The sequence below is a fragment of the Melopsittacus undulatus genome, chromosome 1 (genome assembly GCF_012275295.1).
Source record: "Melopsittacus undulatus isolate bMelUnd1 chromosome 1, bMelUnd1.mat.Z, whole genome shotgun sequence".
NCBI classification, from domain to species: domain Eukaryota; kingdom Metazoa; phylum Chordata; class Aves; order Psittaciformes; family Psittaculidae; genus Melopsittacus; species Melopsittacus undulatus.
Genome location: NC_047527.1, coordinates 8,748,576 through 8,774,352, shown reverse-complemented (window position 1 = coordinate 8,774,352; position 25,777 = coordinate 8,748,576). Strand labels below are relative to the sequence as shown.

General features: G+C 35.6%; 1 protein-coding gene across 1 annotated transcript in view; it reads right to left on the bottom strand.

Annotated features, from left to right (window-relative positions):
• DNAAF11 (dynein axonemal assembly factor 11) overlaps positions 1-25,777 on the bottom strand; it is a 31,147-nt gene that overhangs the window by 4,314 nt on the left and 1,056 nt on the right. The window contains exons 2-11 of the mRNA XM_031044412.2: positions 23,440-23,607; positions 21,664-21,741; positions 19,281-19,453; positions 18,398-18,597; positions 17,036-17,221; positions 14,021-14,098; positions 11,723-11,788; positions 10,186-10,255; positions 9,244-9,339; positions 3,241-3,326 (exon numbers count right to left, since the gene is read on the bottom strand). Coding sequence (XP_030900272.2) covers positions 3,241-3,326; positions 9,244-9,339; positions 10,186-10,255; positions 11,723-11,788; positions 14,021-14,098; positions 17,036-17,221; positions 18,398-18,597; positions 19,281-19,453; positions 21,664-21,741; positions 23,440-23,607 — 1,201 coding nt within the window. The remainder of the gene's footprint in view (positions 1-3,240; positions 3,327-9,243; positions 9,340-10,185; positions 10,256-11,722; positions 11,789-14,020; positions 14,099-17,035; positions 17,222-18,397; positions 18,598-19,280; positions 19,454-21,663; positions 21,742-23,439; positions 23,608-25,777) is intronic.

Below are 25,777 nucleotides of genomic sequence, written 5' to 3'. Positions count from 1 at the left end.
ATGCAAACTGATCCTGAATTTCTCAGTCTGGCTATAGTATCATCCTATTTTCACTCCTTGATTAACCCAGAAAAATAAAAAGCACTGTTAAATTTGTCAAGGTTGACTCCCTAATGTGTAAAAAAAATAGTGAAGTTTACAGTGAAAGCACATTTTATTCTAACAAGGTGACAAGGTTTACAAAGTTACAGAGTGTTACAAAGAGACTTTAAAGTATGTCTATGCCCTCAGCCTTTTGTCCTTGTCACATATGGACAACTGGAAATTACCTTAGATTGTAATGATCAAGAGTTAACTGAACAGAATTTGTAAGAATACTTTTGTTCCGGAAGGGCAGGTTTCTGAAGTGTCCTCACCCTTATTACAGTTACGGATTGCTAGATGCCTTTGTGTGCAAAGTAATTTTTACTCACTTATGAGACACCCCACCTTTTGTTCTCCTCATTAGTCAGATGATCGAGATGTATACCTTCTGCTTTGATCAGCTCCAGACCTCTATGAGAAAGTAAATGAATCTATACTTTAAGACTACCAAGTAAAAACACCTTTTTAATATGTTCCTTTGTTCTACCTAACTCCACTTTTGGGTGAAGAAGTGAACTGATTACAACTCTCATAAGTCCTCCTTTCCCACACAATGTAACCTGCATTGTAAAAACTCTCAATATCTTCATGACTTTTATCAAATTGGTAGCCAGAAAACCTGACACAGAGAAAGGTATCTTTCATGTATTCTTAGGTATCTTTCTTTAACTGAAGGAATTCAAGTGTGTGTATATTTACAATTAGAGACATTTTTTATTTTTCTTTCCTTTTTTCTTTTCTTTGCAATTTCTTTTTAATGTTAAAGGAAGAATAGCCTAAACCCAAAGGTATGAGACAAGAATTATTGACTTCATGTAACTCTTAAGATTTCCACTATGCCCTCAGAAAAGTCAGTTCCTACCCACACCTATATTTCACCTATGCAACTGGGATGAACTCAACTTCTGTACCTCAAGACGAATTGTGAGGCCAGTTACAGTAGAGAATGGCATACTAAGAGACAACATAATGGAGGCTTGGTAAGTATAATAAATCAATCTGTCGAATTCCCCCCATATAAACTTGTCTCTTTGAAGGTTTGAAATATAGTTTTTTATACAGCCACAGAAGAATCTCTCACGTGGCAGATGTAATAATAGCATCATCATGTAATCTAGCTAACAAGAGTTAAAAGAGATTTAAAGCACAGCATTATAGTTTAGCAGATTATATGTCTGATAGCATTTAGCTAAGACATCTGTAGCTGTCAAGTGTAATCACTTTAATGAATGTTCTTCTGTAATCTAAGAGACAACTATTCAGCAAATTTTGAACATCTGGCTAGTCAGCTACTTTACAACTAAAAAGAGGTCAAAACTCACTATTTTTAGTATGAACTGTAATTCAAAGGACTTTTTTCCTACTTCTATTTTAGTGATATATATTCCTGTAATATTTTAACACTAAGACTTATATTTTTCCTTCAAAATCTGTGGTAAGCATATTCATAACTACATAAAACTGCATTGAAATCAAGCAGAAATTCATGAAGTATCACCATGCCATGGATTATCGTTAGTTCATCACCTAGCAGGAAAGTAGGCCATTTCACATTATTACTTCCACTACTTCCATTACTCCATTATTACTACTATTTAAACACTTACTGTGTAGCCAAAGCTAAAGGCACACTGACAGCTCAAAGGAAATTCATAATTCTAATCACAGGTTACCAACTCTTCTGCTTTTTAGCAGAATCCATTTTGAAAACAAATTATGTCAGTTACTTAACAAAGAAAAATCTGATTTTATCCTGGAAAAAAAAAAAAAAGCTAAGACTTCTTTTTTTAGAACTGATTTCTTTTAATGTATCTAATGCTTTAGTTGTACTTCTAGGGGAAAGAACTACTCCTTTTGAGAAGTAGATTAATTGAATAGGACTATAGAACAGATTGGGTTGGAAGGGACCTTTATAGGTCATTTAGTCCAAGCCCCTGCAGTGAGCAGGGGTGTCTTCATCTAGATCAGGTTGTCCAGAGCCCATATGCAGCTTTTCATCCACCACTACCCCCCAGTCCTCCTCCTCAGGGCTTTTCTCAATCTTTCCACCCCCAGCCTGTACTAATACTGGGGTTTGCACCACCCCATCTGCAGGACCTTGCACTTGGCCTTCCTGAACCTCATGAGGTTCTCATATAGAACCACTTCTTTAGCTTGTCCAGGTCTTTCAAAATGGCATCCTATCCCTCAGGTGTGTCACTGCTGCCTAAGGAAAGGATACACTGCTTGTGTTTATGAAAAATCTCAACAAACTCTTGCAGTCTCCCTGTCATTTTCCCATCATCTAGGTCATTCAAGAAAAGAAGTCATGACTGATCTTTATTAAAAATAAGACATAATAGCAGTATACTAAATATTGAGACCCACAATCCATAATGTTATTTTTTACTAAAATATCCATCCACATTCACCACAAAGAAATCAAACAAGGAAACAAATTCAACACTAAATATAAACTGCTTAACAAACTTTGCTCTTACCTTATCTTATTCTGATATGAACACCATTGCCTATAGCAAGAGGAAAGGGAAGATTAAGAGATATATCATTGTATTTGTACTTAGGCCCAGTCTACATCTACAGCAATGGCTAATAACACTTGCTAAGAGTAAAAACAAGAAATAGTGCATGACTGATGTATGATTCCAGCAGTCATTAACTGTGAGACTTCAAGAGCAGGAGTTTACATCATATTTAAAAGGGTAGGTCTGTGTTATAAAACATTGCAGAACTCCTTTTCAAATGTACTTATTAGTGCAATAGCTCAACCAGTAGACTAGTGAGAACCAGTTCATGAGAGGGATTCATAATTATTGCTTTCTAAATGGTTTTCAGACTTGAGTTACGCAGCAAGGAGCTCTGCAGATGTAATTCTCAGCAGGTGATTTAGTTTTAGTATATACCAGCTTAATAATCTGAATAAGCTGATGGAACAAAACTGATAGGCAGAAAGAAGTGCTTTTTTGGCTCTGCTGCTGGAGCAGATCTCTTTATAAACACCAGACAGGCTATTAGCTTTTAGACACAGTTTTACTTATACAAATCAATATCTTCATACTTTCAAGAGTAACATAATAAGAAGCATACATTCTGGCATGTGAGTAACACATGGACAAAAAATAAAATGAAACTAATGCAGAAGAAAAAAGGAATTACCTTCTTGCATTTTTTTGCAGTGCGTTGCAGTCAGAATGCTTAACTGAAGTTTCCACTTTTTGCTTAGGCAGGATTATTTCTTTAGCCTAAAATAAAAATAGAAGAATAATTCTAATAAAAGTTGATACTTATGCTCACAAGCATTTATATAATCTCTCAAAAATAGAAAAACTAAGAGAGCCTGAATAAATTTTCTCTTGTGACATTTACTTTCCTGTCAGATTTTAACACTCTTCACTCAGCATGAAACACATGCATAAGGCAATTTTAACCAAATCATCTGAATGGCATTATATTCAAATATATATATGAGTCTATATATACGTTTTTAAAATATATACATCTATTTGTATTTAAATATGTGCTGTCTTATTTAGTACCATGTTAACAATGCACATTGCTAATTTTCTCCACAGTAACTAACTGGTTCATGATGTGTCTCTCACTTGCATTTTACTTCTGGTATCCATGTGCTAGTTCAGACATTTTAATTAAAAACTCAGCTGCAGTCTGGACACTTTAAAAAAGGGACAAATGACCAGGAATTCCCTCAGCCCATTTGTTAAAACAGAATCTCAAGTTTGAAGTCCAAGTGAATTCCCCTTCTCAAAGAAAACATGTCCATCACCATTTTTTCGGAAGATGCATTGTTGACAAAAGGGAATCTCATGGCAAAACCGTATCTCTTTCCCCCCTTAACAACATCATGGCAGAGGGACCCCTTAAGCACTCGAAAGGAAGGAGAACAGGAACTACACCAAATAGTAAATTTTATTGACTATTTCTTAGTGTAATTGATTTGAAAATTGTCTAGGTTAGAAGACCAGTGTAGTTAAAATCTCTGTTCTGAAAGATACCAGAAATAGGACAGAGCCTGCAGCTTCTGTTGTTCAACTCTGACGTCCATTGGGAAGAGACTGATCCCCTCTGATTCTGTGTTTACTCTGAAAGAAAGACTATTTCTTTGGATCTTCCCTCTCTTCTCAGGAGGCCCTCTAGTGTTCTGTTAACAATAATTCATTCCTTTGATCCCATTGAGATTAATATTCCTTACTTTGCCCTCAGAGCACACCAGCCAGGATGGTCAGTAAATGTGCTGATTCCACAACCAACAGAAAAGGTTTCCTTGACAAGAAGTGATCCTGGCATTTAGGGAAGGGTTAGGAGTACTAACATCTGTTAGTAATTGTCTGTTATTAATTATCTGGTTTTAATTATCTGTTATTAATTCTCTGTTATTATTATTAAACTACTAAAACATCTGTTATTAATTATCAAGTAGCTTAACATAGAAGTTCTCCTGTGCAAAAGATGTACTCTTACCCCTATTCAAGAAAAAAATACAAGTGATAATTCTCTAATTATTCTTTTTGAAACACAACTCCATCTATAATAATGGTATGTGAGCTTCAGCACACCAGTAGCTGACTGACTGACATCCCTTAGTCATGGTGACGGTGGTCAAGTGAGTACAACTGTTCTGGAAAACAGAACTACCATAGTTTCAACTGTGGCCAAAACCAAGATTTTGGGCTTAGCAGAAAGATAGCTGTCCGAAATTTAAAGCCTGTGATATACATGAAGATGGGCTAAATTAATATAATGAAACTTTCCAAAAGCTATTCTGTGTAACTCTTTCTAATATTTGTATTAATCAGAAAAAAGAAGATCCCTTTTAACATCATTATCAGAAAATACTAGAAATTGATGTGTTAAGTAGAATCTGGAATGAGTAAACAGAAGGAATAAAACCCCCTAGATTTTTAAGCTAAGCTAAGCCATCTTTTCCCTCTGCGACTCTCTTCTACAAGAGGAATTCCACTGAGCAACAGTTTCCCTGAAACACATTTATTCTGAAGGATGAATAGGTTTCTAGTGTTCCACAGCTGTATATCTCCACACGCCTTTGATGATAATGAAATATTACTGCATTTACCATACCTAGGTAAGAGAGAATTACATAATGTAATTCTAGCAAATAACCTTTCCACTGACATGCATAATATATACCACTCCTATTTTTAAATTAATTAAAGAATCTAGCTCTCATTGATCTTTAAATTTCTAAATGCTTTTGAAGGGCCAGGCAATAAAAAGCTGTCAGAATTCATTTGTGACTGCTTATATAACAAAGAATTAATCAAAAAGTCAAATTTTTTCTCTCTGATTCATTAAAACAAGGACAATGAAGTTTTAAAACATGTCATGGAATGTTTCAGAGCCCTAAATGAAAACTGCTTGCTCATAACCCTGGGTTTTGATGCTTTCCCTCAGACCTTAATTAAAATGCTATTGGTGTAATCTCCTGATGACATTTTACAAAATCACTGATTTAATATGCCAATTTTGGTCAAAGTCTATTACAGAAACTCTCAGGTTTTAATTTTCCTGCATCATCTGCAATGATGACACTGCCAGAGCAGAGTTTCAACATTTGAAAAGCTTCATGTCACAAATATTTTTCCCAGAAAATGAAGCATGTCCGATGTAGTCACTATCAACTCCTTATTCATGCAAAATAATAATAACCCTAATGCAAAATCTCTGTAAGACCATTATTACAGTATAAACACTACACTTTAGAAGTGTCACTGTATCATTTCACCGAATATTGTGTCCTTCAGATTGTTTTGCTGACCCTGCAAGAAAACATGGGTAGATGTTGCCTCAGAAAGACACCCATTCTGCAGTGATTTACTGTGCAGTAAATAGTATATTTAAGAAAAATGTTTCCAGAAAAGAAGGGGAAAATTATTTGCTTTCTTTTACTTCATGTCAAATTTATGGTCTCCAGCATTTGTGCTATGGCAAGGTCATCTGAGAGGCAAACAAAGAGGTTTTGGTTTTCATTTTACAGGCTAGGGAGCTGTGATCAAGGCTGGAAGACAAATGGTGAAAGGTTTAGTAACCTGATCAGAAACTGACTAAAGCAAGTGAAAAACACTTATTGAATTCAGTTCTCTTTCTCTTTTGTTACTGAGGGAAATCTTTTCAGGATAGTATTGCAAGCATATTATAAAAGACTATTTTTAGTTTAAGAGCATTTTTAACCTTTTAGTTACCTGAGGAATGTACTAGGTCATTTATCTAGTTGCAAATAATTTTATTTTGATAATAATTGTTTATCAGAAACAAAAAGGTTATAGATGGTGCAATATAGTCATTAAGCTTGTCTTAACACTCATACAACCTGAAAGAAGTTGCATGAACGCTGTATCTTTGTACCTTGGTAGAAGATTCATATTAAGTTGTTATCAAATTAGTGTTCTCATTGCTGATAACCTCAGCCATAATGTTCTTGGAAGAAAAGTATCTCTTGGCCAATGGTTGCTAATCTTCATTCATTATACTTTGCTTCCAGATTACACCCTATTAATACCAATAAAATTTCTATGGATAGAGGGCCTCTGAAAAGGATACGTATCTCAAAAATATAACTCAAGCATTCTAATTCAGTCCTGGGGAAAGAGAACAGACTCTCTGACTGTAATAGAGAAGAACAATAAGCTAGCATCTCTTACATGCAATTGCTGTTATGTAGCATGAATCCAACTTTGGCCAGCAAATCCATGAAGTTCACAGGATCACAGACTCACAGAATGTTTGAGGCTGTAAAGAACGCATGAAGGTTATCTGGCCAAGCCCCCAACCAAGGCAGGGCCACACAGAGCCCAGGACCATGTCCAGATGGCTTCTGAATATCTCCAAAGATGGAGACTCCTCAACTCGTGCCAGTGCTTGGTCACCCTCACAGTAAAAATGTGTCCTGATGTTCATTGTCTCTGGTCCTATAACTAGGCATCATGGAAAAGAGCCTGGCTCCATGGCCTGTGCACCCCCCTTCAGGTATTTACATGTATTGGTAAGATCCCCTTGAGCTTTCTCTTCTCTAGGTTGAACAGTCCCAGCTGTCTCAGCCTTTCCTCATAGGAGAGATGCTCTGGTCCCTTCAACATCTTCATGGCCCTTTGCTGAATTCTCTTCAGTTTGTTCACTTCTCTCTTGCACTGGACACAGTACTCCAAGTACATCTCACCAACTCTGAATAGAGTGGAAGAATCACCTCCCTCAACCTGCTGGCAACTCTCCTAATGCCACCCTGGGTACAATTAGTCTTCTTTGCCAGAAGAGAACACTGCCTCTACAAGAGACATACATTCTAAAAGAGGCTCACGTTCAACTTGGTGTCCACCAACTCTCCCAGGTCCTTTTCTTCAAAGCTGCTTACCAGAATCCAAGTTTTTGGATCCACTGACAATGAGGATATTAGACCATGCAGTATTCCATTCATGCATATCTCCCTGTGTCCCAGCTACACAAGCAGTTTCTAACCAAACCAAGGCAAAGCTCAGAACATCAACTCAGTTATTCTATTCTCTCTCCTCAGGTCTCACAAGTGTCTGTGAATCATGACATTCTGAGATGAAGCAGGCTTCAGACCCTCAGACTAGGTAAAATATGTAGGTGAAAATAGAGGTGAATTATAAAGTTAGTCATGGAATACAGGCAGTTCTCAACCACAGTATGAAGAAAGGATATTCATTTTGCTGATTTAGGTATGACTTTCTAGGAAGGCAGCAGAGTTTAATATACCCAGGGATTCTCTGAAACATTTACATTTTCTAATGCACTGATTATCCACAAAGAGATTAATAAGATGCATGAGTAATAAAAATATGTTATGGGATAGAAAACTGATAGTACTTAAAATATCCAAAGGACAATTAAAATGTAAAACTATCAGCAACATTTGAAAACAACATTATCCAAAATGGCAAATGTCAAGGCCTTAGTTTCAAAGCAATAAATTCAGGAAAGCGTGAATGATCATATGAGTGAATTTTGAACATTAACAAAATATGCATCTTAACCAAATTAGTACAATTTCCAGCGTTCTTCAAGCTCCTGGTGAAACTGTGTGCTTGATGCTAGAGAGACAGTTTGTGATTTAATGAGAGGCAGTCCATGTAGGGAAAGACATATGGCATGGGACTGGAGTGTAGAAGAAAACATAGAAGGTATGGAACCACAAGTGGAAAAAGACAAAAGCTGAAACCTGCGTTTTCAGTTATTTTTTTAGTTCATTTTTAGCTACTAGTTGCATAGTCTTGGAATTAAACAAGAGCACAAAGACAAAGAACTGACCCCAAACAGCTACTGAGGGTTCCTCCTTCAGAAGAAAATGCTGCAATTAATATATCTTGGCAAATTCATCTGTGGCACCATGTCCCACTGCTACTACCCAGCAGAGATACTTCCTAGAGGCCACAAGGGTAAAGCTAAGAGTACCAAGACTTTATTTTTTTCCTGGAAACTATTGTTACTCTATTTCTGAAAACCAAAAATATAAAATGTAGTCCTAGAGGCCTTAAAAGCACCCCAACCTTCCAAAGTAAGGGAGGAGCAAGGTGCTGAAGTTTATTAACCTCTCCTATGTTCTACTGGACCAGGTTGCTCAAAGCCCAGATCAGCCTTGCCTTGAACACTGTCAGGGATGGGGCAGCCACAATTAGATTCTCTTCCCATAAAGATCATCTGAGAAGTAAGAGAAGTATATCATGCCTGTTTTTGAACCAAAACATAATCTTCATACATATATGTGCCACATAATTTTTTAATAATTGAGTTGTATTTATTATTTCACAGGTGAAAAAGAAAAGTAGGTAAGTTGCTTATTTTCAATTATTTAAAAATCTTCTTATACAGTTGCATAACACTGCATGTTTTGCAGAATATCTTTTCATATATAAAAAGCTGGTTTTGTTGAAAAGAAATAGAAATAGTTCTATTAGTACTGATTTTCACAATATTCCTTTAAAGGGACCTTAAATCCTAAGGCTTCACTCTATGATTAATTTTTTTCTGGAATGTTCCTTCCTTGGAAAATATGTCCTGATGGGAAAGGCTGGACTGAATAACTTTAGATGTTACTTGTAACATTCCTAAAGTATTCCCAACACTTCAGTATCTTTGCATAATGCCTCCTCAGATTATTTTACGTACCTTTGGCATGCTGATAACTAAATGACCGGTTGTTTGTGATCTTTTAGCTGAGCTGCTGTCTGGCTTCACTTCCTCAGGGAGCACAAACTGAAATGGCTATAAGAAAATGTGGGGTTGAAGTATATTATGCTACAATATCTGGGTTTTGTTGGTTTCAGGGTTTATTTTTTACCTGCATAGAACACTGCAGAAGCATCACTATCACATCCTTTGATCTTAAGGACAGTAAAGGTCTAAATCCTCTCACATTATATACAGCATTACTAACCTTAATAAATTATTAGCATGCTAAACAGCTTTTACTTAACGAGTATAGTCACATATATATTCCTGAATTGCTGTCATACCCAAAGTGACATTTCTAAGGAAGGTTATGAAATGACACTTGACTTATATTAGCAATTAAATAAGAAAGATTATCTAGTCTATTTTAGATGTGAAGTACTCATGAAGTTTTGTTTATGCAGTTAATACAGTCAAAAAGATGGATTTTGGTTTACTGTATAAGTAACTTGGATTTTTCAAAAAATGGATGGTAAAACCAGTGAGAAGGCAAACAAATAGAGTGACATTTTAAATGCCCTTTCAAAAGAATATACATCCATTTGTTTCTGTCAGCTATGAATTCCAGATTGTGAAATTGCTAAATTCTAGCCTAGGGCAACCAGCAAGCTCTCTTCTTAAGTGAATTATGGTACACTGTGTGGGGGAGAAACAAGAGAAGGAGAGAAGAAGAGAGAGGGAAATTTAATTTCAGGCTTTGCACATCTTCTGGTTAGGACTTTTACAGCTTATGTGTGGTCTAAAATAATGCAAGTGTGAAAGAACTTCTGCATAGGTGCACACAGTTGGTAACTCATAGAAGTCAGACCCAGAGTTGTCTAAGTAACTATGGTAAATGTTAACTCTTGGTTTGAAATGAATGTAGTAAGAAAAACTAACCTTTCCCTTCACCATTACACGTACATAAGTTGGCTGGACATCAATATCAAGCAGAGAAGTGTCCAAATGTCTTCAGGATGAAATACAAACAAAGAATCAATTTACAATACAGTCCAGTATATAAGCAGTGCAGACCATATAGCTCTTTAATGGTGGTTTTGCAGTTTATAAGCCACAAACTTCAATTCTAATTATTATGTGAAATATGTGTATATTTCAAAGTGTTAACATCTTTGGAAGAAAAAGCTGATCTTCCTGTGTGTTCTCAGAATTTTAATTAAAATAACATCTGAATTCTGTCAAGTTTACCACATCAGCTATTCTATAACTGCAAGAATTCAAAATCTTTGTGAGAAATGGTTTTTCATCTATTAGTTTCATGCTTTACATTACTATGAAAATTAATCTATTTACTATTTAAAATTGCAAAATTATTCTGCTACTTTTGTTTCTGAAAGCTTAACTAGTAAATGTATAGTAAGAGATTTTTTTTTTTTGCACAGAATTTGCTGGACAACCATGAACAGAAATACTTTGCATTTCTAGAAATCAGAAAATTGCAGATCTGTCAAACACAATTTGGACCTATTAAAGCTCCATTTTAACATCTGCTCTTCATCATGTGACACATACCCTCATGTGACTGTACAAGTACATATTATTTATTTCCCTTCATTTATAAAGTTACCTCTCAGGTGAATATTTCAAACCTTTTAGTCTACATGTCTTACAAGTGAGCACAAAATATTATAACATGTCCAATATCTTATTGCACCTGAACAGTTCTTCTGAGGCTCCAAAAAGCTAACTCTTAGAATTCAGAAATAGAAAGCACGACTCTTTTGAGGGAAACCAATAAGCTTTAAGGGAAGAACACCTGGCATGAATTGTGTTTCTGTGCTATAATACTAGTTCAAGGTTTACTCTAAAAAATTCTTATTATGGGTAAATAAGCCTGTAGGTTTCCATCCCCATCCTGAAGCTTGGGCAAGGCTTAGTAGTATATAAGGGCAAATAGTTACCAGATTTCCTGGTTCAAGCATATTTCTTCCAGCCAACAGCCTGGCACAGTTCAGGAAACAGCATGGTCTATGGACTCTCTCCAGTAAGGAAGGAAAGTAGGACAAGGATACCCTATTTTGTCATAGGGAGGCAAAGGATTTAGATAGAAGGACATTAACTGTACTGGAGCACTTGGGCAAAAGAATCCCTACAACGGTAATCTGCAAATAAGGAATGAAAAAGATTTTACCCAAGTATGAAAGGAAAGGTGTAGAGGAAACCTGTTTTTGAACTGCAGGGAACATTAGCTGCAAAAAAACAACTGTTAAGAGTCCTCATTCACAGTGACAGAACAGTCTGAAGGGTCTATGGCTTATTCAGATTCATTTCTCCTGCACAGACTTCAGGATTGATTCTGGCACCCCCAAAATTATTTGCTTTCCTCTTGAAAATTCCCAGTTACAGAGGGGAATATAATTGAACACTGTGTATTGAAACTTCAGAATGGCAAAAATTAAGAGAAAATAAATCTGACCTGTAAACAGCAAGATCCAAGATGATCTGGTTGTTTTCTTCATCATCTTTCAGAGAGAAATGAAGCCTAATAATAATAACATGAAAACCTTCAGGATAAATACAATTTGAGTGAATAAGCAAACATCACAGCATCCTTTCACTCATAGCATTTTTAGATGAATACAAACACCATTGAGACAATACATCACATGATCAGTTTAGAAATAGTTGCAATTTGCCTCATGAACACAAAAATATACTGACATCTGAACCAAACTAATTCTTTCATTCATTTTTTGTTCTTCCCACCCAACCCACAAGGAAAAGAAGACAAAAATACTGCTGAAGGTCAGTTAAAATTAAGCTCAGTCTGTCAATGCAGAAAGAGAGACATCTGCTGGTGAAATCTGCCTGCTTTACCAAAATCATCGTAAAAACAGTTCATGAAAAGCATTAAAAGCCTGGAACTTGGTAACTCTAAACTTATCATATGTTAAAAAAAAACCCTGCATCTTTGTTGATAGCAGTTAATTTGCCTAAAGTATACATATCTGCCCGTGTATTTCCAAAGTAATACATAATTAGTACAATATCCTTGATATTGTATGCTGATACAGTCAATTTGCAAGAAAGCTTATGGAGCTTTTGAGTTAGGGGTATTTTTTTATGGAATACTGCAAAGAATCATGCTCATGCTTTTTTCTTTTATTGCATCTTACTGCAAACTTTGAGAAATCACTAAAATATGAAGGGTGAAAAAGAGAAAAGAATTGTAAAATTTTCTAGGGGGAAATCTAATCAGAACTGAGGAAGAAAAATAGTCTGCTCTCAGCAGAGTTCCCTTGCCAACCTTCCAAAAGAACATTCAAGAAGCTTGGACACTGCTATAGGCATTAGACTTCTGCAGTGAAGCAAAAGCTTTGGAGAACACTATCTGCCTACTTGTATCTCTTTATTTATGTCTCTCTGACACACTGCCAGATTGGATGAAGAGCTGTGATACTCTTGTTGAAGCCATGACAGAAACTGATCATTGATCTGGCTTTACATAGGCACATCCACAGACTACATTCTAATCTAGCAAATTTGGGTGGCACAAACAGGACTAACAGTGAAGTCTAAGGACTGTATTTCTTCTAAAAAGATAGCTAGACCTTCGTTCTAAATGCTTCTGGTTTTTAGAGGTATAATTAAATTCTATGAACTATTTTAATTTAAACTATTTTAGACTTCTTTGAATTAGAAAATAAGTTAAGGTATTTTTCAATCAACACATTAGTTAAAAAAAAGTACATCAATACAATGGTAAGTATCTCCTGGTGCAGATGGAATAAACAGGAGGTCTGCCACTACCTTTAGTTTTCACTATCCCCCTGAAAATTATGCACTGATCCTATAATGTAGATTTTCAAATTCCTTGAACATGCATGGATTTATAAATTTCCAAGATTTAGAAAGCATTCTTCACGCAAATGATGAGCATGTTCTGAGATTTGATTTTGCAGCTCGATCAGTCTTAAGATGGAAAATCTTGCTCAGAGGACAGCAGACAGGTATGTGGCCCTTCATATGCCACTTTTTGATCACTCTTCTATAGAAGGTTCTTAGGGGAGCCATTTATAAGGAAACATTTGCACTCTGTCTTCTGTTCTCCCATAGAAAAGGAAAGGTTGATTCAAGAGAAACCAATGGTAACATACAGATGATATCTCTGGAAACTCATTCCATAATACTCAGATGCCTTTGGCAATGATAGAACACAAAAAAAAAATTCCCTGCCTCTGTTGCTAGAGACCTCATTCATTGTCAAAGGACCTCATGCCATAGAAGCTGATTACATACCCTTCCCAATTCTGAGAGGTTTTCATCTGTCACCAGAGGACTGAATAATTCTGTCCAGAAATATTACTTGGATGTATTTTCCCACATTTAAAGTGGCTACTCATACACATTTATCTTTCTTCAACAGTCAAACTGGTTAAACTTTTTCCACTCTTAGCAAGATGCCCCAAGAGAGCCTTCCTTACCATAGAAGGAAAAAGAGTAAGCCATCTTATATCTTTTACAGGAAAACAAGTTCTTCCATCATCAAAGACCAAGATGTTAAATTAAACAACCTTCAACACCTCACTCACTGAAAACTAATTATTTTTCCAGCATCTGCATATAAATTTAGAAGTCAGATTCCACACCAGGAACCTAATTCTGCAACAAGAATTTGTTAGCATCATTAATTTTATATTCCCACATATCTTGAAATAGTTGCCCATATCAGCTGTAAAGAGGATAGGCTGGTTAACCTCTTAACCTTACATACTTAGGCACATTCACGTTCAGAACTTTTCCTTCTGCAGTGACCAATGTCCAAAGAGGCTTCTCTTTTTTTTTCGATTCCCTTAACAAAACAAAGAAAAATGGTATAAAATTTGACATTCTGGTATTTTATTTCAGTAGCAAAAAAAAAAAAAAAGAAGAAAAAGAGGATGGCAAGAGGTAAGAATTACCTGGTATTTGATATTAAAGCTACAATTTATTTCAGGAACAAAACAGGTTATATCAAATGTCTGATTGCACATTAAAAGCATCATTTACAGATGAGCAAATGCTTTGTAATATCATGTCTTGCATTGATAATAACTTCTTCTGCATGTCACAGTGCCCATTATTGAATAGTAATATATCAAATTTATCTGTATATCTTAAGAAATCAGTGAATTGCTTAAACATATGGGATGTTTTTCTAGTTATAAATGGTCATACTAATCATGAGATATCATTACTGTTAACTGATTCAATGCATGTGCAAGGAATTAGAAAGACATTACATACAGATTATTTGTTAAAAAGGATCTACTTCATTTTTTTGCTGTGTTCTTCCTTCAAATAATACAAAAGATATTACTGATGGAGACTTCAGTCTTCACTATCCATGCCCAACTATCAGCAATTAAACTATAACTGACTTTCATTTGGTGCAAAAACGAGCTACCTTAAATTTATCTGCCAAGCTCATTAAGTCATGTAGCACTGGTGTTTTCCTATACAAATGATTAAACCATGAGCAAGGATAGGAAGAGTAAAGAATCTTAGAAAAAAAGAAAAATCTGCTGGCATCTCAGCAAAAAAATGACTATATTCTTTTTAAAATGCAGCACTGTAATTCTTGCTTTGCATTAATTCACTCTTCAGCTGGTCAATTGGTGTGTATGCCTACTTCAGCTGGCATAGAAAAAAGTAGTTCTCAAAAAAACAACAGCAATACATTGCTTTCTGTGCTCCCAAACAGGTTTTTTACAGTAAATTCAAAATTAAGAGAACACTAAAGGTAAATCACTAATGAAGGAAATAAAGTATGTAAGATTTAGACCAACTTTGGAGAAAAAAAGGCATAAAAAATATTTGGTATATAAATATGATGGATTTGGAGAAGTGTGAGGTGTCCCTGTCGATGGCAGGGGGGTTGGAATTAGATAATCTTAAGGTCCTTTCCAACCCTAACTATTCTATGATTCTATGATTCAAGCGGAGCTACTGGAATGACTACATAAAAACAACTCCTATTTAAGAAAAATTCACAACTACCCCTGTGTTCAATACTATTCCATAGTATAAACCAGAAGTTTAATGGGATTTGTGGGTTAGCATTTTCAATACCTGAATATCTACTTTTGACATTGAAATGCAAAGTGAACTCTGTTCTAAAGACGCAATTTTCAGAAATACCTCAGGAAATTATATCCTATCACCTTTTAGCTGTTAATAATCTGTTTCTAGATGAAATCTGTCTGCTCATGTGAACTATTTCAAGGTAAAGTCAGTTATGTCACAAGCATTAGAATTCAAGATAAGTTCTTTAACTTCATGCTGAGATGAAAGGCCTTGTTCTGGCAATGAGCAGTTAAAGGAGATCCTGGGCAACCTTCAGCTGCAACTGATTTTACACTTCTCTGAAGTTTCTTTGGATGAAACTGCAGGTACTCAATCATTTGGCAACCACCAAAGCTGCTCAATTTATTATCAGCTGTGCAACTTTAACACAGCTGGCAAATTTGATGTGTGCTAACATGTCGTATAGATAGGCTTAAATTTAGCACTGGTGTGATTGAGGCCATAACCATTTCACACCAAAACCCTCATCCTTTTATACTGAACAACTTATGTTAAAGTTACATTTCAGCTCTTGCCCACCAACAAGATTTTAAATTGTCAGGGGAACTTTTCTGTTCTCACCTTTCTCATGCTACCTCAAAACCAATATAAAATGAACCATGAAAGTAATTTTAACTCCTTTAAATGACTTGGAAATTCAGAATCAAATTCAGAAATTAATTATTCTATCCTTATTGTAACACTATTTAAAATCTCCTTGAATATATTTAGAGGGAAGCATTTGGAACACATTTGCTTTTGACTAGAGTAGGGCATCCCCAAACACAGCAAAATTCTAACTAGCTAGAATCTGAGTTTCATAGTAGTTCTTCTGGGAAAGTGTTAGACCTTGAAGCAATAATAGCAACAAGTTATGCAGATTTACAGACTTCTGGGAGAGTTCCCTGGGACTGACTTTTTCAATACTTAGGCTTCATAAATCTTTTAAAAAGCATGCCCTTAAAAAGAACAGCTAGAAAAATCTCTGCCACAAATGTTGTTATATAAGCTAAAAAATAAAGAAGAAAAAAACGAGACATTGCTTACAATGTTTGTGGAACTGATAAGCCAGCAGCAATAAAACAACTGATTTTTGCTAGTATCTGCATTCATTTTCCATGTTCAGCAAAACCAGACTTTAGGAAGTTTGAAGGGCTTTTCACATGCCACACGTCTTCAGATTCCAAATAGCATAGATAACACGAAGTATCTTATTATTTGGGATGAACATCTTTGATAAATCACATGAAAAAATTTCTAAGTCATATAGAAAAAGTGCTTGAAATGTCACTTGTAGTATGGCCTGTAGGGCATCTGGACAATGCAATCTGCACCCTGGATAAATCCTTTCAGCAACAATATGAAACATCGAACTACACAAAACGCATTAATTAGCTGACACAAAAGTGAAACTTCTAAAGTCCATAAAATGGATTTGAAAAGAGAAATCTATTTAAAAACTATTTGAGGGGGAAAATACCATTAATTTTAGAAAATGAAACAAAACAAAATTAAGAGTCTGAATATTTTGCTTATATTTTATAAGCATATTTGCACAGGCAACAGAGATTTAAGCTGTCAGTTCTCAATAACATTTAATGTAAAGCAGTCGCCTTCCTCTTTTGTGTACCTTTGAAAATTTCCCTTTTTTCAATTCATAGACTATATTAAAATAAAACCATACCTTGCATTCTCTTTAGCTCTCCGTTTCTCTTCAATGTATCTGTGAGTTTCTAATCTAGATTCTGGAGTGTATGGTGTAGGCTCCTCCCAAAATCTTTTGTCTTCATCATCTTCAATTGTTCTCCATGATTCTTGCTCTTCACCTCCTTCTGCCTGATGTTTTTCTTTCTTCTGTAAGGAGTCTGACCTACACAAGATCACATTGAATATTATCACAGAATCATAGAGTCATAGAATGGTTAGGATTAGAAAGGACCTTAAGATCACCTAGTTCCAACCTCTTTGCCATGGGCAAGGACACCAATGAAACAAAGGAGGAGTAACAGTAATGAATACTTGTAATAATATATTTTTTTAACCCAATACTAATAGCTGTATCATTCCTACAAATAACAATATCTCATATAACTGGATAGATATACCTATGCTTCTTTCATCAACCAACAAAATGCATTTCAACATGTTTTTCATTGACTTAACTGAGCAGTGATACTGTGGTTATGCCCAACTCCCTGAAAACCCTGACAGATCAACATGTTTAATTACAGGACCAGAATGTTCAGATATCCTTCCAACTTACAGGTGAAAGAAACCTTCAGTCTGTGTGATGCTTAAACATTCCCAATATCAGGCAGCAGCAGATTAGAAATTTATAGGGTAGCAATATTTTACTTGGGCATCTCCTTAAATGCAACCTTAGAACCTGAATAATTTTTCTCCCCAGCCCTAAGCCTCTGTAATATTCAGAAATTCTCTGCCAATAGAGAGAGAAAACTAGATTTACGATACAGCTGTGATATATGAGGACAAAGTTCCATAGCCAGCTCCATGGAATTTAGTCTTTATTGGATAAAAAATAAGATGGATGGCAACTGCAGTGGGAGCTGAGCCCAGACAAAAATCCTTCTGCTGTCTAGGTAATCTCAGAAATATTAGGTGGAAGAACAGAGAAATGAACATTCTATACCCTTTTATATCTCAAAAGATCTGCAATATTCCATTTCAGTCTTCATATCTAATAACTGTAAAGCAAAGGAAATTACAGGTGAACAGCTGCTTTCTCTGGAACCCCTACTTTTCCTTAAACAACAGTTTCCATCTGTACTCCTGAAAGAAGCTATCAATTACACTATTTTGGCACCCAGTTAGGAGTTTTGGAACCAAAATTCTATTGTACTGTCTGCAGGTCAGTAATTAATCATGTTTGTAATGAATTATATTTTTCATTAGAGGTAACATGCATGAGGAAAAATAATGCTGCTAGGATCAACAATAAAGACAAACAAAAATACTGAAGTGGAATTACATAAACTATTTAATGAGGAAAAAGCAAATTCTTAATGAAGAAAGGAGTGGCATCTACCTGTCAAATCCAAGCTCAGATTTCATTTGGTTTTGTTTCTTGTCCTTTCTTTCTTGCATCCTTCTTTGAGCCTCTTCCTTTTCTCTAGCCCTTTTGAGAAGATAAGCTTGTTCCTGTTCTCTGATTTTCTGTTTCACTTCTGGATAGTTTTGAAGTGCTTGAATCCTCTCCGAACGTTCTATTTGTTTACTATCCAAACACTTCCCAAGGGGGAAAAAATATAGATATATGAGAAATTTTAAATATATTCAAGTCAACATATCCATTACACTGTGGGTTAATTTTGATAATTACTTCCTTTATAAACTAAAAATATGCCTTTCCATAGCACTATATAAGCTATACTGCATTAAAAATAATGAACAATAACTTGCTATTCATATCTGAAAATGGGTTTATGTGTCTGAGAGATGCTTTTTGCATTTTCCACGAATGTCTATTGGTCTTATCAGACTATATAGTAGAGGGGGTCCCTTTAGCCATTTCTGATACTCATCCAACCTTGGTTCAGCTCATGAAGTTATTGCAACATTATTTCTTTTGATGTGTTACTTTATTGCCAACTGAGTGAGTTGAATTTACTCTTGCTTAACTTACTGAGTTAAGCAAGCCTCTTGTGCTTTTCCGAGGGACATTGTGAGACTGCCTGTTTCAATGACAGGAAATCATTGTATCAGTGCAGGCATTGCAAAAAAAAACTCAATATACCAGCTTATTATCATATTATTTACTGTAGTCTCATGTTCTTCATAACAGAATTTAATTTCCTGTGGACAGTAAAAAAATGTTACCAGCTTTCCTGTCACAGGCATTTATTTTTAGTATGTTAAGTTAGCAATGCTCATTATTTATTTTAATATACATTTAATTATTAAAATCTTACTTTTAATTGCTGCAGAGTTGCCACTACAAATTGTCGGTAACCTTCAAATTCAGTACAAGGGTTACCCACTAGAAACAGCTCATTCAGATGTATATTATGTTTTAGGGCTTCAATACTGGAGAGTTCACCAACGAAATTTGCTGTCAGGTCAAGCTTTTTCAGTTCTTCACAGCCTGTTTGAAAAAAAAAACTTAATTCAACTTGAACATAAAATAAACATACATGACATATACACACATCAAACACACACAGGTGCACACATTTGGATATAAAACTGTCTGCATTTGTTGTCTTACTACTAATTTTATCCAGTCAGACTATGTCTTTTCCAAGCCACTAGTGAAAGTGTGACTCACAGATTAAATTTATAAGGTCACAGTATTTGTAGAAAACAGAAAATTCTCAAGAAAATACAAAATATCAAAACTTATTATTGGTTAAATCACTATCAAAATGTTGCGGTCAATGATGGTATAATAGATGAGCTATTGTTTCAGCTACCATAGCAAATCACTGCTTAAATTGCAAATACTGTTAATCATAGAATCATAGACTGGTTTGGGTTGGAAAGGACCTTAAGATCATCCAGTTCCAATCTCCTGCCATGCCCAGGGACACCTCACACTAGACCATGTCACCCAAGGCTCTGTCCAAACTGGCCTTGAACACCATCAGAGATGGAGCATTTAACACTTCTTTGGGCAGCCTCACCGCCCTCACAGTAAAGAACATCTTCCTTATATCTAACCTGAACTTCTTCTGTTTAAGTTTAATCTCATTACCCCTCATCCTATCACTGCAGTCCCTAATGAAAAGTCCATCCCCAGCATCCTTATAGGCCCCCTTCAGATATTGGAAGGCTGCTATGAGGTCTCTACACAGCTTCTCTTCTCCAGGCTGAACAGCCACAACTTTCTCAGCCTGTCTTCATACAGGAGGTGCTCCAGCCCCAATCATCCTTGTGGACCTCTTCTGGACTTGCTCCAACAGCTCCATGTCCTTATATTGTTAACCAAAACAATTAATTATAAACAGAAACCCTTATTTAGCAAAAAAAAAATCCTCTGGGAAATCCAGATCCAAAAATTATCAGCCTCTCCTTTTATCATAATCTGTGCCTGAAGCATAACCTTGACTTTAAGAGTAAAAAAGTTTAGCTAACAAGGAGTTCAGCCTTACTGCTCGTTATTGTGATCACTTCTGTTCCTTTACAGGTCTATCTGGCAAGTATTTTATGCACAGTGGAGCTGAAAGAAAATAAACAACTCCAAACGATTTATTAGGGGTTTAAATAACCCAAATGTTTGCAAGGCTCACTCCTAAAGGTTCTGACTCCTCAGGAAATGACAAATCACAGTAATAAGTGCTGCAGCTGGATAAAGGAACTTAAAATTTACTAGTATGAGAACAGATGCAAGTTTCTCAACATATTGCCAAATACGTCATGTGCTACCTGTTTCTTCAACTTTTACAAACTTTTGTTTAGCCTATTTGCTTACCTTTTATTTAAGCCATCCTTTTGACTTGGCTTGTAGACCCTAAAAATTACCAAACTGAAAACCCCAAAACAAACTAAACAAAAAATAAGCCAAAACCCCAGCATTTTTTTATTGTTCCCTTGTCAAGGTGGACCTTGTAAAGATTTAGCAACTGACTTAATCAGAATTAAGAAAGAGGAAGCAAGCAGGTCAGAAATTATTCAAGTAATATGCAATGTGTTTATGGGCAGCTCTAAGTCTTAGATTTTGATCTTGGAAAATGCTAGACATTTGAACATGCAATAATAGTAACAGATAAATCAGAGAGAACTTCAGGTAATAACAGAGAAAAGAATCATTCGAACAGCTCTTTAAAAATACCCCAGACTGTCAATGCAAAATGTACATAGAGTAGAACAAGTGTGTAACACTTGATTGATGAAATGAACTGAACTGCTGAAACATGACACAAGAGAGACTTTATATAGCCTGCATAGCATTAAACAAATAAATTAATAAACAGCATTGCTCCAGTTACCTGAATAACAGGTTCTTATCTCTACGGTAGAGAAATACCAATTTCAAAACAAATTTGGATTTCCATTTTGTAAAGCATCGAAGAATAGAGCTATCATAGCTGGCAACACTGGTGACAGCGTATGCAAAAAAATGAGTTAAAATATGTTTAAGAAAGTTCAATGTCAAAGCTTCAGCAGTGAGAACCACTTGATACAAATAAGCCTTTGTGGAAAAGGGGCACACAAAACGGCTCTTCCTGAGTGTCAACAAAGTTTTTTTACTGGTGGACATACCCTCTTATACACTCTCTTAAACACCCTTTTACACTAAATCACAACTCAAGTGTTTCAACATGAAAAGGCAAAATGGTTTGTTTAAAACCTGACCTTCCAGATTTTCAATTCTTTCTATGTTGTTCAAAGCTACATTTAGGTATTCCAGCTTCTTCAGCTTGCTCACATTTTCTGCAACAAAACAGATCTGTTATTTCAGTTTTATTGACTGGAAAAAGTATTATTTTACTTGCTCACTTCAATTAAATAATAAAGTAGAAAAATAGGAAGGACAAATCAGAATAGGTATCAGATTCCTGAGCATTCATATTTTAGTATTAATAAAAAGACGAAACCAAAAAAGTTTTCTGAAACACCATCTAAAATTAAAAAGCAAAAATAAATAAGGCTATGAACCAATTTTTTAGCACAAATTATAAAGCACATTTATAATGCAAGAGGACCAGCCAAAAAGCACGGTGAAACATTCTATCTGTCATGAAACTCAGAAAGGATCAGGACATACTTAGTCAAGCTTTATAAAATTAGAGTTTACACTCATATAGAAAAGTTGGCTTTACACATATTTAATTTTAAAGGTCTTTTATCTACAAGGTTAATACAAGACATATATTCCCTCTGAAAATATTGCAAATAAGGATTTCTATGGCTTCAGTTTGAACAAAACAAAGCCACACACACCCCTAGTCTAGAATCTAACCTGGACTATTTTCACCATCAGCTATTGAAATTATCAGGTTGTCATTGTATCAGAATGGCTAATATTTCTTCTTTTGAATATAGAAAAGGAATAGGATCTTCATCTGTCCCCAAAATGTCAAAAAAAATGCCAATACTACTTGGGATACATGACATACAGGTCAGAGACATAAATCTGGGACAAGATACACAGTGCTACAGTTTACCAATTTCTCCGCAGTCACCAGATGATTTCAAAGATCTGGCTGGAAAACCTTTCCAATGAAGCCACAACATTTACCTCAAACTCCAATTCACATGCCACATGGATTAACTGCTGTACAAACTGCCCCTGCTCAGACAAAGAAAGTAATTCAAGCAGAGGGAGCTTCATCTGACCAACACAAACCATCTCAGCAGCTGACTTAATTGCCTAGGCTCTTCTATAATCAACAAGGAGAAATAGACTCTTCAAGGTGCAATTTGTCATATCTTCAATTGTCTGTCTGGAACCAGTGAATCAAATCATGCTTCAAAATACTCCTTTTCTTCATTATGGATTACAAAGAGGGGCTACAGTAACCATCTAAGACAGAGATGTCTAAAAGTTTGGTGACGTGAAACCTACCACTTAGTTTGCTAAAACCTTTGAGAGATATTTTCTTCAGAATTCACAAACAGCTGCTGAAATTAATTTCTCAGCAAGACTTGTTCTGCTTAGGTTAGCTGTTCATTTTTCTTCCAGCATTTCTGCAACAGCAGTGCCCATACACATGAAGATGCAAGAGAAACAAGTGCTGAAGCCAATGGTATCCTGAGGGTTTTCTTCCATTTATAGAAAAGAACCAAGACTCATCCATACAGCAGATGCCTTACAACTTGCTGTCTAATTAGTAGGCAGGTCTGATCTTAAGGGCTGCATAAAGGTTTACTTTAAGAAAAGACACATTCCAATAGACTCAACATAAACCATTTGACTATGATATCTTGAGGTGTGTTTGAAACTGCTTTGTGCTTCAAATGGACATTCTGGACCAAGAAAGAAAATCTTGTAGGAGACCCCCAAAGAACTTTTCTGTAGTAACTCACTCTACATGCCCTTGAATTATAGCACAACAGATATTTTTTTGCTATTTCAAAACTATGAGTGTAAAAACCATTTAGAAAGAAACATACCCAGAAAACACTCACCAATTTTTGGAATTAGATTATTCTGAAGATAGAGAATTTTTAAATCTCGACACCATTTGTCAAGATACTCGAGTTTTTCTATTTCCTGCTGATGTAAAGAGATTTCTTCCAGTGAAAATATTTCACAGTCATTATGCTCTGCACGTCTTCTAACGAGATCTTCAGTGACTGAAAGAAACATTAGATGTCATATTTCCCTTTAGTCATTTTCTGCCATCTGACTTATGGGCAACTTCTAAAAGCATTAATGTTTTTTGTTCCACCAGACCAAATAGATATCCGGTAGGAACACCAACAAAACAAAATCTGCTAGAAAATACATCAAGTACCAAGTGACTTCAGACCAGTCTGCCACAGCAAACATCATTTGTGAAACACACTCACGTCATCTGTAACATTTAGAAAGATCCATATGAAAACTGCTAATGAAAGCGTGATACAACCCTTGCAGAAATTAATCCAGCATCCACTATTTTCCGCATAGCTTGGGTTGCAGATTGATTCATCTAGACAAAGCAAGGGAATGTTTTATGTTCTTTTATTTCCTGATGCCAGATGTTCACATCACAGATCAGGCCAGGGGGTGGCGGGGAAGTAAGCTAGCTACAGCTTGTTATCATATTCTTCCACCAGCACAGTGTGCACAGAAATAAGCAAGATATGTGTTGAAAGAGGGCACATATTTCTTACCTTTTTCATGTTTGAAGCAAAGTCAGAACTAATTCATGTTTATAAATGTTTATGCTAGAATGAAATTCAATACTGGGTATTTCTTAGGCACTACCAGCTGAATAGCAGCCAGCATAGGAGTTTCAGTGGCCAAAAAAACACCAGAGACCTGGGTTCAGAATTATCACATAGTAAAATTTAGTGCCAGGCAATCTTTCAAACAGTGAAAAGGCTCTGTATGATGAAGGTAAAGAAATTCTATGAGAAACAGTGTTACTCTTGAGCTAGATGTTATTACTTCATTTCCAGTCTACGACATAAAAAACAAGTGCCAGCATTTTCCTCACCTTGACAAGCAGTGACCTACAGTGAAGTACTGGTTAAAAAAATAGGGGTTTATCAACTTGGCATAGGTATTTTCATGTTTGTTAATACTGAAAAAATGGCTAACAAGCCTTTCAAAAAGACTCTGAAGAAAAGCAAGTAAAAAGAAAAAACATAGAGATATGTGAAAACAAACTGTTCCTACCATGAGTTAATTAAAAATATTCTTTTATTGCTTCTTTGTCTCAGGGATGTTCGGTGAACTCATCCAGGTGTATTAGTGGTCCTGGAACCGTTGCATGCATTCACAGAGACTAGTTTGTTACAAGCTAGGTAAACTATGTACCAAACTAAATCCAAACCCACACATGTCAGTGCACCTCCTGTATCTAAGGCCTTTGGGAAAGGAGTGAAACTGGTTTTGTGTATATTACATTATTTACAGATCATCAGTGTTAAAACTCCCTTCTGTTCAACAGTTACCTGTACCTCTATGATTCTAACATGATTTAGAGAATTATATGATGGTGATACTGATATTGGTATAAGAGGGGATCTTGTCTGTACATAAAGCATACTGGGAAAGGTGTCTTTTTCAATCATGTTGGGCAGGTTTGTTGCATCTGATCAACTACCTTTCCTTCAACAGCCCATTGATTAAGCCTGATGTAATTAATGGAGAGAAAATGAATGGCAATATTGTGACTAAATATTTTAGTCTTCACAAAAAGTATTGAAATACTGATATTAGTACTGAGCTACTTGGTAAATCCGCTAGAAATAAGAAATTAAGTAAAAAATAGACTAAAAGCCTGCACATTAGTGTATTTGGTAGCTGAATTTTCAGTGCCAGTATTTCCAGTGCAAACAGTGTTTTTGAGCAAGAAAACAATATTCTCCAATCTGCATACATACACATTGGAGACATCATGCTCTGTACCCTTTATACAAAAAGAAGTCACACAAACTATTCCTGACAGTTTTATTACAGCCAGATTTCCCTTTGCTGATGAAAAGAAAATGGAAGTGATTGTCACAGTGATTATGGAAAAAAAACGTCCACTTTCATTACCAGATGGTTTGCAAAGCAGAAACAATCATTCACAATAGAAGCAACAACAGAGCTTTAGAGACCTATTTTGGGGACCTGCTGTAGGGAACTGAGTGAATATTTGTCATTTTCTATGCTATCTGGTTCATTTAAGAGCAACGAGGGGAAGAAAGTTGCAAGAGAAAACAGCAAACTTTAAATAAAAGCTTTTCCAAGACACTGACAAAACACATCATAACATTTCTTTTCACTGAGAAGTTCATTAACCAGCTTATGTGTGCAGTAACAAGAGAA